The sequence below is a fragment of the Alosa alosa genome, chromosome 2 (genome assembly GCF_017589495.1).
Source record: "Alosa alosa isolate M-15738 ecotype Scorff River chromosome 2, AALO_Geno_1.1, whole genome shotgun sequence".
In the NCBI taxonomy this organism is placed as follows: domain Eukaryota; kingdom Metazoa; phylum Chordata; class Actinopteri; order Clupeiformes; family Clupeidae; genus Alosa; species Alosa alosa.
Window position 1 is genome coordinate 7,181,196 of NC_063190.1, and position 11,383 is coordinate 7,192,578.

Sequence of the window (11,383 nt, forward strand, 5' to 3'; positions counted from 1 at the left end):
AAGACCACTAACTACCACTCAACTGTGTCAAACACATGTTAAAATGTGATGTGTGGCCTTATTATCACAATATATTGCAGAATTTGTTATTTTCCCTCACTATCCGAATATGTAAAATAATTGAACAATGGGAAACAATACACGATGCACTCATGTTAAATGTGCCATGACCGCAAAATTATAGTTGCATTGCCTTGGAAACTAGACTGTAGCACCACTTTGTTGAAGGACATGCCCCGAAATGCATCACAGGCGGAAGTGAAATTGTCATCTAGGACTAGGTCACACCACTATGAGTGTCTTCATATGATGGGTGACCGGCGGAGTTGTCCATTCAATCATTTCCTAATGCAAATTGTGAGCTTTATCTGAACAAATTATTAGTGGTAGTGATACACTTATAGTACGGCATCACCAGACGGCTGGCGGAGAGATGGAACAGTCTGAGGAAGCTCAAAATTCCTCGGTAAGTAACTTAGCTAGCCAGTTAGCTATGCTATGTAATTCTTGGGAGCACTGAGCGGCACAAGAAGTCTGGAGCTGTATCCACTATGGCGATTGGTTGATAGTTTAGGCAATATTATGTACAGGCTATGCCATTGGTAAATGAGGGTGGGCTTAAGCTTTCAAGCTGATGGGACACATGTGGGAGCGACAGTAGCTTGTTACATAGCTAGTAACAACCATGATTAACATTCGAAAGTGCTCACTAATAAGATCGAACATCCACTGGAGACGCCTGGTGTGCGTGGAGCTGTACTAACAGACCACGCACTTTAGTTACTGTTTTCCAACAACAGCACTTGACAAAAAATAATTTCGCTACAGTATTTTCAAAGACAGAGTGGCATTAGACCATGCCAAAGATGTTTGGCAAACCGGGCAGTCCGAGACATAGACACACTACGGGTATTTTAGACCTCCGTACTATTACTTAAGAGATTGTACTATGTTCGTGTTGAGCAGTAACTTAAGCAAGCATCAATTTTGACAAGTCAGGATTCGTAGAACTATCACTAGGACTAGGGTGGGATCCATTTTTGCTACGTCAATTGCTACATTTTGATCCCATTAACTTTTCTTAGAACTGTTGGAGGAAGTATTCCTTGTTTGCGTATCTGCACAGCAGAAAGTGAGGATGGTCATGATACTGGTTTGAACTCATACTTAAGGGCTGGTACTTTCCCTGCTCTTGTGGAGCCATTAGTCCACTTTTGGAGGTGATTGTGGATGTGTTGAATTTGGTGGCCATTGACAAAAGTATGTCAGTGACAAGTCACCATAAAGAGGTATTATATGTATGCCAAAGGCTCGTCCAATGATGTCAGGGCTGTCAGGATGTCAATGATCATGTCATGAATCTGAGTCTGTCCTGTGCCCCTGGCGTATTTGTAGCATGATGTCTGTGAATTTGTGGCATGATATACATGTATGTGAATTTGACCAAGATCTAATAATGTTGCTGTTGCTACTGGCTTCAGTCAGCTCAGTTAAATAATGTTGTTTAACGAATAAGGTTTTTGGTTGGTCCATCCGTCAACACTACCCCTTTTCTACAACCCAGTATGTGAGCTTACTTTCTTCATGAAGACGTCCAAATTGTCTTACTGAATGCATGCTGTCAATATTGGTCTTCTGTTGCTAGAACTGTATGTGTGCGATGTTAGATGGAGCATTAGATATGTGATGTGTGACATTAGGGATTTTACTAAACAGGGATAAAAAAAATGAATGTCATAGCGGGTGAATATCCACACTGTTTGCAGTATCAAATGCAGTCATTTCATTACATGGTTCCCACAGTCATGGAAAACCTTGAAAAGTCACAACATTGTAAAATTCCATTTCCCAGGACTGGAGAGATCATGGAATTCAGTAAAAGTCATTGAAAGTTTTGGAAAAGTCAGGAAATTACATTTTATCATACCAGGGATATTGGTAGAATATAGCATACATCATGTCACAGAAAAGAATAGATAAAGAACGGTGCGGGAGAACACATGAATCCGATGTAGCACTTCATAATTAGCCACCACCTGTGGCGTAAAGTCAGCAATTTTGTACTTACAGGCCATGAAGTCATGGAAATTTCATTCAAAGTCATTGAAAAGGTTTCAGAATTTTGTCAGTGAAAATGGCTGGGAAACCTATGATTACTAAATTGTGGTATAGTATGGTCTCTCCTCCTCCTCTTTCTCAACACACACACACACATACACACACACATGCACACACCTCTGTCACACTAACAGACAAAGAATGAATTAGCATTCTCAGTTTATCAGTAGTGTCCAGGGTGTGGGGTGGGCTGGAGGGAGGGCGAGAGAGAGAAAAGTCATCCTCCTCTGGGCTTTCTGTCTCAAATCGCCAGTAGCATCTGCAGCTGCAATAGGTTCAGTTCACAGCTTACATTTAGACTGCAATACCTCCAGCTATGGAAAACAGGCTGAACAGTTGCATAGAAGTGTGTTTTGAGTAACCCCTTGTCTGTTAACGTATCTTAACTGAATCTATGTGAATATAAAAGGTCAAATGTATTGTCATTAACAATGTTTGTTTTTTTAGGAAGGAAATGGAAAGGCTGGCCGTGTTATCCGGATGGGAACCAGAAAAAGTCAGGTATGGAGCATCTAGAATTCATTTATTTCTCTTTTTTTTACATTTGTCTGTAACATAGTGTTACATATGAGTGATGCTTCACGTGCTTATTTCATTACTTTTGTATCACTATGTCACTTGACTTGTCACTTGATATACCGTTGGAATTCGGTCCTATTCGGGTCATATTGTCCAGATATCTTTTTGAATCATCAGTTTTATATGTAACAGTTGAAGGCTAAAGAAGGATACGTTAATTGAGAAGGGTGTGACTTTGAGGGTGTAGTAGTCTGATTAGGGCAGGTCCCTCATGTGTCAGTGAAGATACCAAGAAGCAGCCACAGTCGTAGGTTATGGTGTGGAGAATGAATGGTGTTATGACACCTGGACCCTCTCATGAAACTTGGTAACGGTGTAGTAGCACTATAGATATTCTCTTATTTATCTGATACACACGTTCATCTAAATCCCAGCTAGCTGAAACAGAATAAGAAGCCCTTTCATAGGATGTTTCAGAACAGAAAGTAATGTCTTCATTGTTAATAATATGTTCAAGACTTTCGGTTTGGTCATTTATTGTTCATTTTTACAGTTGGCCCGGATCCAGACTGACTTTGTTAGAGACAAGCTCAAGGAGCTTTATCCGGATGTCGACCTGCAGATAGGTGAGAAGCTCTAGAATCATCTGTCCCACTTGGTTCCTCATTCTAGAAGCTCTAGAATCATCTGTCCCAGAGCCCCATAGAGAGATATCTATATCTGTACTGCTCTGATCTGTCCCACTCGTCTGCTCATTCTAGAAGCTCTAGAATCTTCTGTCCCACTCGTCTGCTCATTCTGTTCTCTGGCTGGCTCGCATCCTCCTCTCCCTCTTTAGTGCATCTCTCTCTGGTTTTCTTCGCTCTCCGTCTCCTGCTGTCTCCGATTCTATTCCCCTGATTCTATACTTCCGCCTCGTCTCCCTCAGGACAACAGAGACAATGATGTATTCATCATTGTGCGGTGGCACAGACAGCACTTTGGCTGTCTGGGCAAAGTGAGATTATCGATGATGTCAGAAATGGACTCAATGAGTTCTGTTCCCACTGAAATGTATACTGTCTGCTCTTTCTAGTTGCCATGTCCACAATTGGAGACCAAATCCTGGACCGTGCTTTGTCAAAGGTACAACAGTTTGCATGTTTCAGTGACATTCATTCAATCTAGTTTTCGTATGTACACATATGAACGATGAACTGAATAATAGATGATTGTATGTCTTAAAGAAAGTTATACATGGATGTTTGTGTATGTGTGTCCGCGCACCATGTTATATGCATTTAGAATCCCATAGTTTCCCAAGTTTGCTATGGCTGTGTTTTAGATTGGCGAGAAAAGTCTTTTCACCAAAGAACTTGAGAACGCCCTTGAAAAGAATGAGTAAGTTTTCAACCCCAATTTTAAAACCAGCTCTTTGTAATAATAGCATTAGTGAACATTAATAGTGTTTAGGAAAAGGCTAAACATGAATGTAGAGAGCAACAGAGATTGTTCAGATCTTTTTTTCTGCTGTAGTGCACCCTCTAGTGGTCAAATGTATTATCAAAGTAATGAACAAAAATAAAAACTGGAGGATAGGCACCAGACATCACTTCTCACTCTGTCAACAGGGTCGATATTGTTGTACACTCCTTGAAAGACCTGCCTACTTCATTACCCCCTGGGTTCACTATTGGAGCTGTACTAGAGTGAGTGTCTACTCTATTCCTTTTTTCCCATTAGTATGTGGAGCACCGATCTACTGATTTAGTTTATACTGCTCTTGGTGTAGGGTTACATTGTGTTTGTGTTTATGTTCTTTTCTCAGACGTGAAAGTCCTTATGATGCTGTGGTTCTTCACCCTAAACATGCAGGACGTTCACTAGACGTGCTGCCAGACAAAAGGTATACACTTCTTATTGAATTATGGATTGCACATCAGTGTATTTATGCCATAGGGGACATCCCTCAATACACACTGAACATTTGATGTATGTTTCACTCAATATATTTTTCATATGATCTGAAAATAAAGCACTCTCAATGAGCTTTCTGTGTGAAATAAGATTAACAACATATCAGAGAGAGTACAGCACAGGCCATGAAGATGCCAGAAGGACTGCTGACAGTTTTTCAGGCAACTGATTGGTCCAGGAGCTTCACTTAGCCTGTAAATTAGAATCTGACACAGGAGTATCCAGAATCTAGATGTCTAGATAACTAACAATTAAAAGATGTGGTTTCTCGTTTGCTCTCCAATGTGTTGGCACATATTTGAACAGTTTAAATGAGTTTTGCATCCATTACTGAACATTACCTGGGTATTGTGTTTCACTTTAGCTTGGGTTGACCTGTTTTTGTTTGACTCCATAGTGTGATTGGCACAAGTTCCCTGCGCCGAGCTGCTCAATTGAAGAAAAGATTCCCTCATCTGGAGTTTGAGAATATTGTATCCTTAACGAAGAAGAAGCTTGAAGTGGGCACAAGTCCGTGCTTCACACATAAAGTATTTGTGTCAGTGCACTTGACGTAGTCACTTCCTTTATGTCTGAACACAGTGCGTGTCGATATGCCTTTTAGTTTTTCCTTAACATGGTACTTAGAGAGGTAACCTGAACACTCGACTGAAAAAGCTGGATGAGAAGGAGGACTATGCAGCAATCATCCTTGCTGCGGCAGGACTCAAGAGAATGGGCTGGGAGAGTCGCGTCAGCCAGGTATGGGACACACCAGACACACCTGGGGCCCTAATGCCATAGAGCAACAGGCACCGCAAATGGGAATAGGCGGGGATATCTACATTTCCTCGTTTGATTGACACAATGCAGGCTGCAGTCATGCAGAAAACAGTTGAGTAATTAGTGAATGCAGCGATGAAGTCATTCTTTATCTGCCTGTCATAATATAAAACCAGTCACACTAAGCTCAGTTCTCATTGTTCTACAATGGAGAAAACAACAACATTTCCGTTCTGAGTGGAGCAGTATTCCATAGAGTGGGCAGTGGTTTCTGTGCAGGAGGTCTGCCCAACCCAAAATCATTTCCAATTGTCACTGAAAAGGTCTTTCTGTGAAAGAAGCCATTTATACACTGCACTCCCATGCCACAGAGTGGACACAGGCCAACATTGCACAGAGCTACCCATGCTAGTGCCTAGGAACTTGCTCCTGTTAATCAGCTTTACCTCACATGTGGCGTATTTACTGTGCATGTTGCCAGCTTTGTTGAAATTAGGGCCCCTAATGTTTTCAGAGAAGACTCAGAGAGGATTAAAAAAAGAATATTGTTGTAATAATTGGAACATGCTTATTATTGATTGTCTGATTTGTATATAATATATTGTATATTGAAATATTACATATAAACCGATCCTACATTTCTTTTGTTTTTGCCCTGATTCCTCTCAGATCCTTGAGCCATCTGATTGTATGTATGCTGTGGGTCAGGTGAGTGACCTGTTCATGTTTTCTTAGTGTGTGCAGAGTTGTTTTGGCTCACTTTTTGTTTTCAAGCAGCACTGCTAATCTGTTCTTAATGTGGTAGGTATTAAACTGGCAGTGTTTTCAGTTTAAAGGAAGCACCTGTGAATTCAGCTGTGTTAACCGTTGCAGTAATGCGTGCATGCAATGCTAAGTGGATGTGAAAATGTATATGTCTGAATGAGTTTGGTACTTAGCCATAGATAGGGGAAAACACTTTGCTTTGCATGTTCAAGTCAGAACACAATAAGACTCTCTTTCCCTTGTAGCAGTGCATAGTGTACCACTGGCCTCTATTCCTCCAATGCGTTTTGGCATGGTTGTGTATGAGGTGTAATCAGCAACAGATGTCAACAGAAAAGTCATGTAGGTTGCACCATGGTGTAATTCATGGTGTCCTGGTAACCTGGTAACCTGCTTATCCCAGGGAGCTTTGGCGGTGGAGGTTCGTGCACGAGACAGAGACATACTAAACATGGTGTCTATTCTCCACCATCACGACACGGTGCTACGCTGCGTTGCAGAGAGGGCTTTTCTTCGACAGCTGGCAAGTTGATTCGCACATACAAACAGGCTGAAATTGTATTAAGCCACCAACTTATAAGACATACAGCTGCCATACATCCTCTCGATCTTTTGACTTTGATCTTTGTTGCATCAGGAGGGTGGCTGCAGTGTACCAGTTGCTGTCCACACTGAAGTGAAAGACTCCCTGGTAATCACTATGTCCTCAATATAATCTAACCATTTCATGTTCGACTCACTGAATAGACAACACTAGGAGGAATGTTTCATGTCCTATGTTATGTCAGCTCTATCTAACAGGAGCAGTATACAGTCTGGACGGTTCTGACAGCTTGAAGGAGACCATGCAGACTAGTGTTCTCCCAGACAATGAGGTTAGATACTTCTATCTAACACAAGGATTGAACTTCACCTATGCACTTTTTTCTACTTTGTCTCTCATTTCAGTTTCCTGCACACATAATGTTTTTGTTTTAGAGGGAATGTTGAGTTTGGAATTGAAGATTTTAAACTCATTTAATTTTTAATCAGGTGGTCCAATCTGCGGACGACTGTTCCCATGTTGGGGTGACTGCTTGTAACATACCCGAGTTCTCCCTGGCTGCTGCTGAGAAGCTCGGGGTGGACCTGGCAGCTCTTCTGCTGAGCAAAGGAGCCAAGGACATTCTGACCACTGCACGGCAGCTCAACGACGCTCGATGAGTTGTCCACCTGTGCTGTCAGGAGATTCTGTGTTCTGGCCATATGTTGGTCTCCACTACACCTACCCACAACTTATTTGCTGTAGTTCTCAGTTATAAATATAGTGTAATTTCAAACTTTTGAAAAGAGAAAGAATTCCAGATGAGGAAGTTGGTAGTTGTAGTAGGTAGAGATAAGTCACGACTCAGTACCCTCCAAGCTTTAAACAATAGTCAACACTGAATTTCATTTTGGTAAATCAACCACTTTGACACACAGCAGGAAATATCACGCAAGCATGTTTTGTCCCTATGTGTAACAAGAAATGTATCAAAAACATATTGTGGAGTGCAGTCTTTAAAAAATAATTTATTGATGTCATTTAAACCCATATGGTCATATCATTCTTTTGTCGATTTTGAATGAGAAAAGCCTGCTTCATAGACATTCTTACTGACTGACTACATGATTGTCAAAGTATTTTCAAGTTGTCTAAAAAAAAAAAAAAACTATTTTATGGTATTATTTATGATTTTTAAGATGTGGTGGCTGTATTCTTAGAATATTGTCAATGGGGTGTACCGTTGTATATATGTAAATGAGAGGCTGTAACAAAAATCAGGGCAATACTATTTTAGCACTGCATTTACATACTGTTCATGTGCCTTTCATGATCAACAGCCTTAAACAATTATATGTACAATTTTTAAATAAAACAAGGTTAATTGAAGATAACTGGTCTTGGAACAGGAATGTGTTTACATGTTTTACTTTAACTTTAAATTGTTGCACCTGAGTTACGTTAGGTTAGGTTTTGGGATTTTTATTGCCTATACACTATATTGCCCACATAGGACGTCCACCTTTTTAGCGGATACATGCATTAATATGCTGACCATCTCACATGTAATGCAGGAATTAAGACCGCTGTATGATTATTAAAATTGATAAAATGACACATGTTTAAATATAACCGACCAGGAGTTACAGGTTACCCCGCCCCCACTCGACCCTTATAGCCTTGTAATCGTTTAGCACAGAGGTAAGTCATCAAACAATAGAGGTGAAATGCCACTTTTACGCAACCCGGACTCTCCCGGTCCATTTCAGAGTAGATGTAGGCATATGAACAAACTATCATTTAAACAACAGGAGATCTCGACTTGCATGGCAATAGTTTTTAAACCTGCATGCATTTAGCTAGAAAGGGCGCGATGAGTGGTCGCCCACCACGCATAACTAACCACGCACACAAAGATTTAAAAAAAACCTCGCGTGTTTAATGTTCACAGAATATAAAAGCGCCATCACAAACACAAAAGCAACAAGAAACAGAGAAACATGATCAGGCACTAAGCAGGCCTTTAAGGATTCAGAGTCCAGAGTCAGGCCACGCTGTCTAATATTCTTGAGACTGAGAAGCACCCTTCTTGCCAGCCTTCCCTGAGCTTGGGGCAGCCTGTCCAGTTTTCTTGGGAAGCAGCACGGCTTGAATGTTGGGGAGCACACCGCCCTGTGCGATGGTCACGCCGCCGAGCAACTTGTTCAACTCCTCGTCGTTTCTAACAGCCAGCTGCAAATGACGGGGGATGATACGGGTTTTCTTGTTGTCTCTGGCAGCGTTTCCAGCCAACTCGAGGATCTCAGCAGTCAGGTATTCGAGGACAGCAGCAAGGTAGACGGGAGCACCGGCGCCAACACGTTCAGCATAATTCCCCTTCCTAAGCAGACGATGAACACGACCGACAGGGAACTGCAGTCCAGCCCGGGAACTCCTGGTCTTGGCCTTAGCGCGGGCCTTTCCTCCAGTTTTGCCTCTTCCAGACATGTCCAAAGTTATTCAACCCTTAGTGGCCGTAGGTTCGTCGCTGGGGTGCTTGTCTCCGTGTTACCCGGAAGGAGTGCAGTGATGTATTTATAGAGATCCTTTAGGCCCGCCTGAATTTCCGAAGGTTGGGGTAGTGAACTTCGATTGGTTCTTGGAAAAAAGTGTACGCCCTAGTAAACATCCCTCATTGGCTTCTGAGAAAGTTGATCCATACACTCGCACTAATCACAACACCACAAAAGCACGAAGGACGACAATGACTGGATTAGACTGTGGTCAATCAATTTGAGCGCTAAATTTAAACCAATGGAACGCCTTCCCTCAAAAAATTCAAAGCAACGTTTTTTTTGTTTACCATCTACTAGCCAGGAATTTGTTGCCTGCCTATCCTTTTTATTTGATATAACATGAATAAGTAGCCTAGGCTTAACGGAAGATAGAATGATTTCATTCAGCACAGTACAAAGACTGCATTTCAACATATTACTATCTATATAATCTTCATAATCTATCTATTGGCTGTTGCTGGTGGACTCATCTGCCTCCAAACTCCATAATCTCCATTCAAATGAGATTAAAATATGAACCTTTGGATTTCAACAACAATAATATTTGACTGAGAAAAAAAAATATGGCTTTCACATATGCTGCCAAGTCAGCTTACCAGCTACTCTCTTACTTCTACTTAAGACATGACATTCTTTTAGCATAGGCATTTTGATTTTTTTTTTTACTTCACATGATCACTACAAGCTTCCTCTCCGAGTGCAAACCTGGTCCAAACACTGCGATGTAATACTTCCCCCTGGTGGATACAAAACATGTTGCAGACTCTAGTCATTTTGTTGCTTTGGGTGCTTGCTCTTTCAAAATGATTGTCCTGTTGGTGATAGATTGTTGGTATTTTTCAGCATTGTCTACATGGTTGAGTATGTATTTCTATGAGCACCACACAAAAACAGAGTATTATTTCATCATTCAATACCCTTGGAATTGTCCCTACCTTTTCCCTGCCTTAGGCACCCGTGCACACATTAGGCCACCAGGGGTGTGGCTGCTATCGTGGCCACAGAAGTGCTTCAGTGTGTGTGTGTGTGTGTCAAAGCCTCTTTAAAGTATGCCAATTAATAAACGTTTGGACAGAGCATATTAGTGAAACACTGTATATGAGTTAACAAATACAGACCTAAACAGAGGCGAGGCAAGACAAGGTGGTATTTTGCATATACACCGTATGATGAGTTTTTAAAAAATAATTTATTTTCCATAAATTAAACATCAAAATTACCACATTGTAATATAAAGTATTAACATTTACAGCTGGGCAATAGCTCTTCTCAGTATGTTTTGGCCTTTTTCACTAACATTCAGAGCAGGAACTATTTAAGAGGGCAATTTATAAATCAGCTTTCCATCTTTTAAGTTACAAGCAGAACATTTTTGAAGAGCAAAAGTCTATGCTAGATATTTTAATCCAAGCACAGTAGCCATGCAAAACCTGATTTGATTCACCTGTGAAAATGTGAAGCGTGATCATCAGCACTTTCTCTGACAAGTAGAGCACACAGCCCAACACAGTCTGTAAGTAAAACAATGGAATACCTGCATCAAAGGAGGTGTGGTTGGGGAAGGACAATTGCAAGAGGACCAACGACCAACAACCGCAAGGCTCCACTTAGTCTTACAAAGAAAAACGACCCCATCCCAAATATAGCAAGACAATATTTTTTTTGTACACGTGTGGGAAGAACTGTGTCATGCATGCACTGGAAACAGGATTATTGCGATATGATGGTCAATGGCAATGGGAAATTTAAAACCTGTGAATTTTGATGTTTGGATATTTTTAAAGAAAAAAAACAACAACATGGCTACTATAACATTCATTAACATATTTAACCTGAGGTAAATGAGAACAACAACAACAACAGTTTCCATTGATTCGGGGGTTGTGTCCGCATTTATATCCCCCCCGAATGCTCATTCCAAATCGACAAGATGATTTAATGGTGTTCTTATTTCTATAAATAAAAATATTTAAGAATATATATATATATATATATATATATATATATATATATATATATATATATATATATATATATACACTTCATACCTATTTATCCTTAAATACTTCCCTTTGAACTCTAACCAATTTCTTTACAACCTAAATACAAATACACAAACATATAAGGGATTTGTATGTACTTGTGTTCTTTTTTGACAAACAGAAACAACATTATCCAAGAAATG

General features: G+C 40.6%; 2 protein-coding genes across 3 annotated transcripts; one reads left to right on the plus strand and one right to left on the minus strand.

Moving 5' to 3' along the window:
- Positions 1–247: 247 nt before the first annotated feature.
- On the plus strand, positions 248–8,027 carry hmbsa (hydroxymethylbilane synthase a). 2 transcript variants are annotated; one of them, XM_048228205.1, is made up of 14 exons: positions 248–466; positions 2,566–2,619; positions 3,191–3,263; positions 3,713–3,762; positions 3,962–4,017; positions 4,248–4,325; positions 4,445–4,522; positions 4,991–5,066; positions 5,221–5,334; positions 6,025–6,063; positions 6,524–6,643; positions 6,758–6,811; positions 6,909–6,995; positions 7,153–8,027. In XM_048228205.1, the coding sequence occupies exons 1-14, from the start codon at positions 434–436 to the stop codon at positions 7,321–7,323; spliced, it is 1,083 nt and encodes a 360-aa protein (XP_048084162.1). In that variant the 5' UTR covers positions 248–433; the 3' UTR covers positions 7,324–8,027. The 2 variants fall into 2 exon arrangements, with proteins under 2 accessions (XP_048084162.1, XP_048084168.1); XM_048228211.1 differs by lacking the exon at positions 248–466 and adding an exon at positions 2,379–2,464.
- A 533-nt stretch (positions 8,028–8,560) lies between these two features.
- On the minus strand, positions 8,561–9,208 carry LOC125284310 (histone H2AX). The gene has a single exon (XM_048228222.1). It carries the CDS (start codon positions 9,128–9,130, stop codon positions 8,702–8,704), a length of 429 nt encoding a protein of 142 aa, XP_048084179.1. The 5' UTR covers positions 9,131–9,208; the 3' UTR covers positions 8,561–8,701.
- Positions 9,209–11,383: the final 2,175 nt, after the last annotated feature.

Excerpts from the sequence above, each read along its gene's own strand:
- hmbsa (XM_048228205.1), top strand. The coding sequence starts at position 434 with ATGGAACAGTCTGAGGAAGCTCAAAATTCCTCG. Across the intron at positions 4,523-4,990 it reads GACGTGCTGCCAGACAAAAG|TGTGATTGGCACAAGTTCCC; the intron begins GTATACACTTCT and ends TTGACTCCATAG. Across the intron at positions 6,996-7,152 it reads GTGTTCTCCCAGACAATGAG|GTGGTCCAATCTGCGGACGA; the intron begins GTTAGATACTTC and ends ATTTTTAATCAG.
- LOC125284310 (XM_048228222.1), bottom strand. The coding sequence starts at position 9,130 with ATGTCTGGAAGAGGCAAAACTGGAGGAAAGGCCCGCGCTAAGGCCAAG.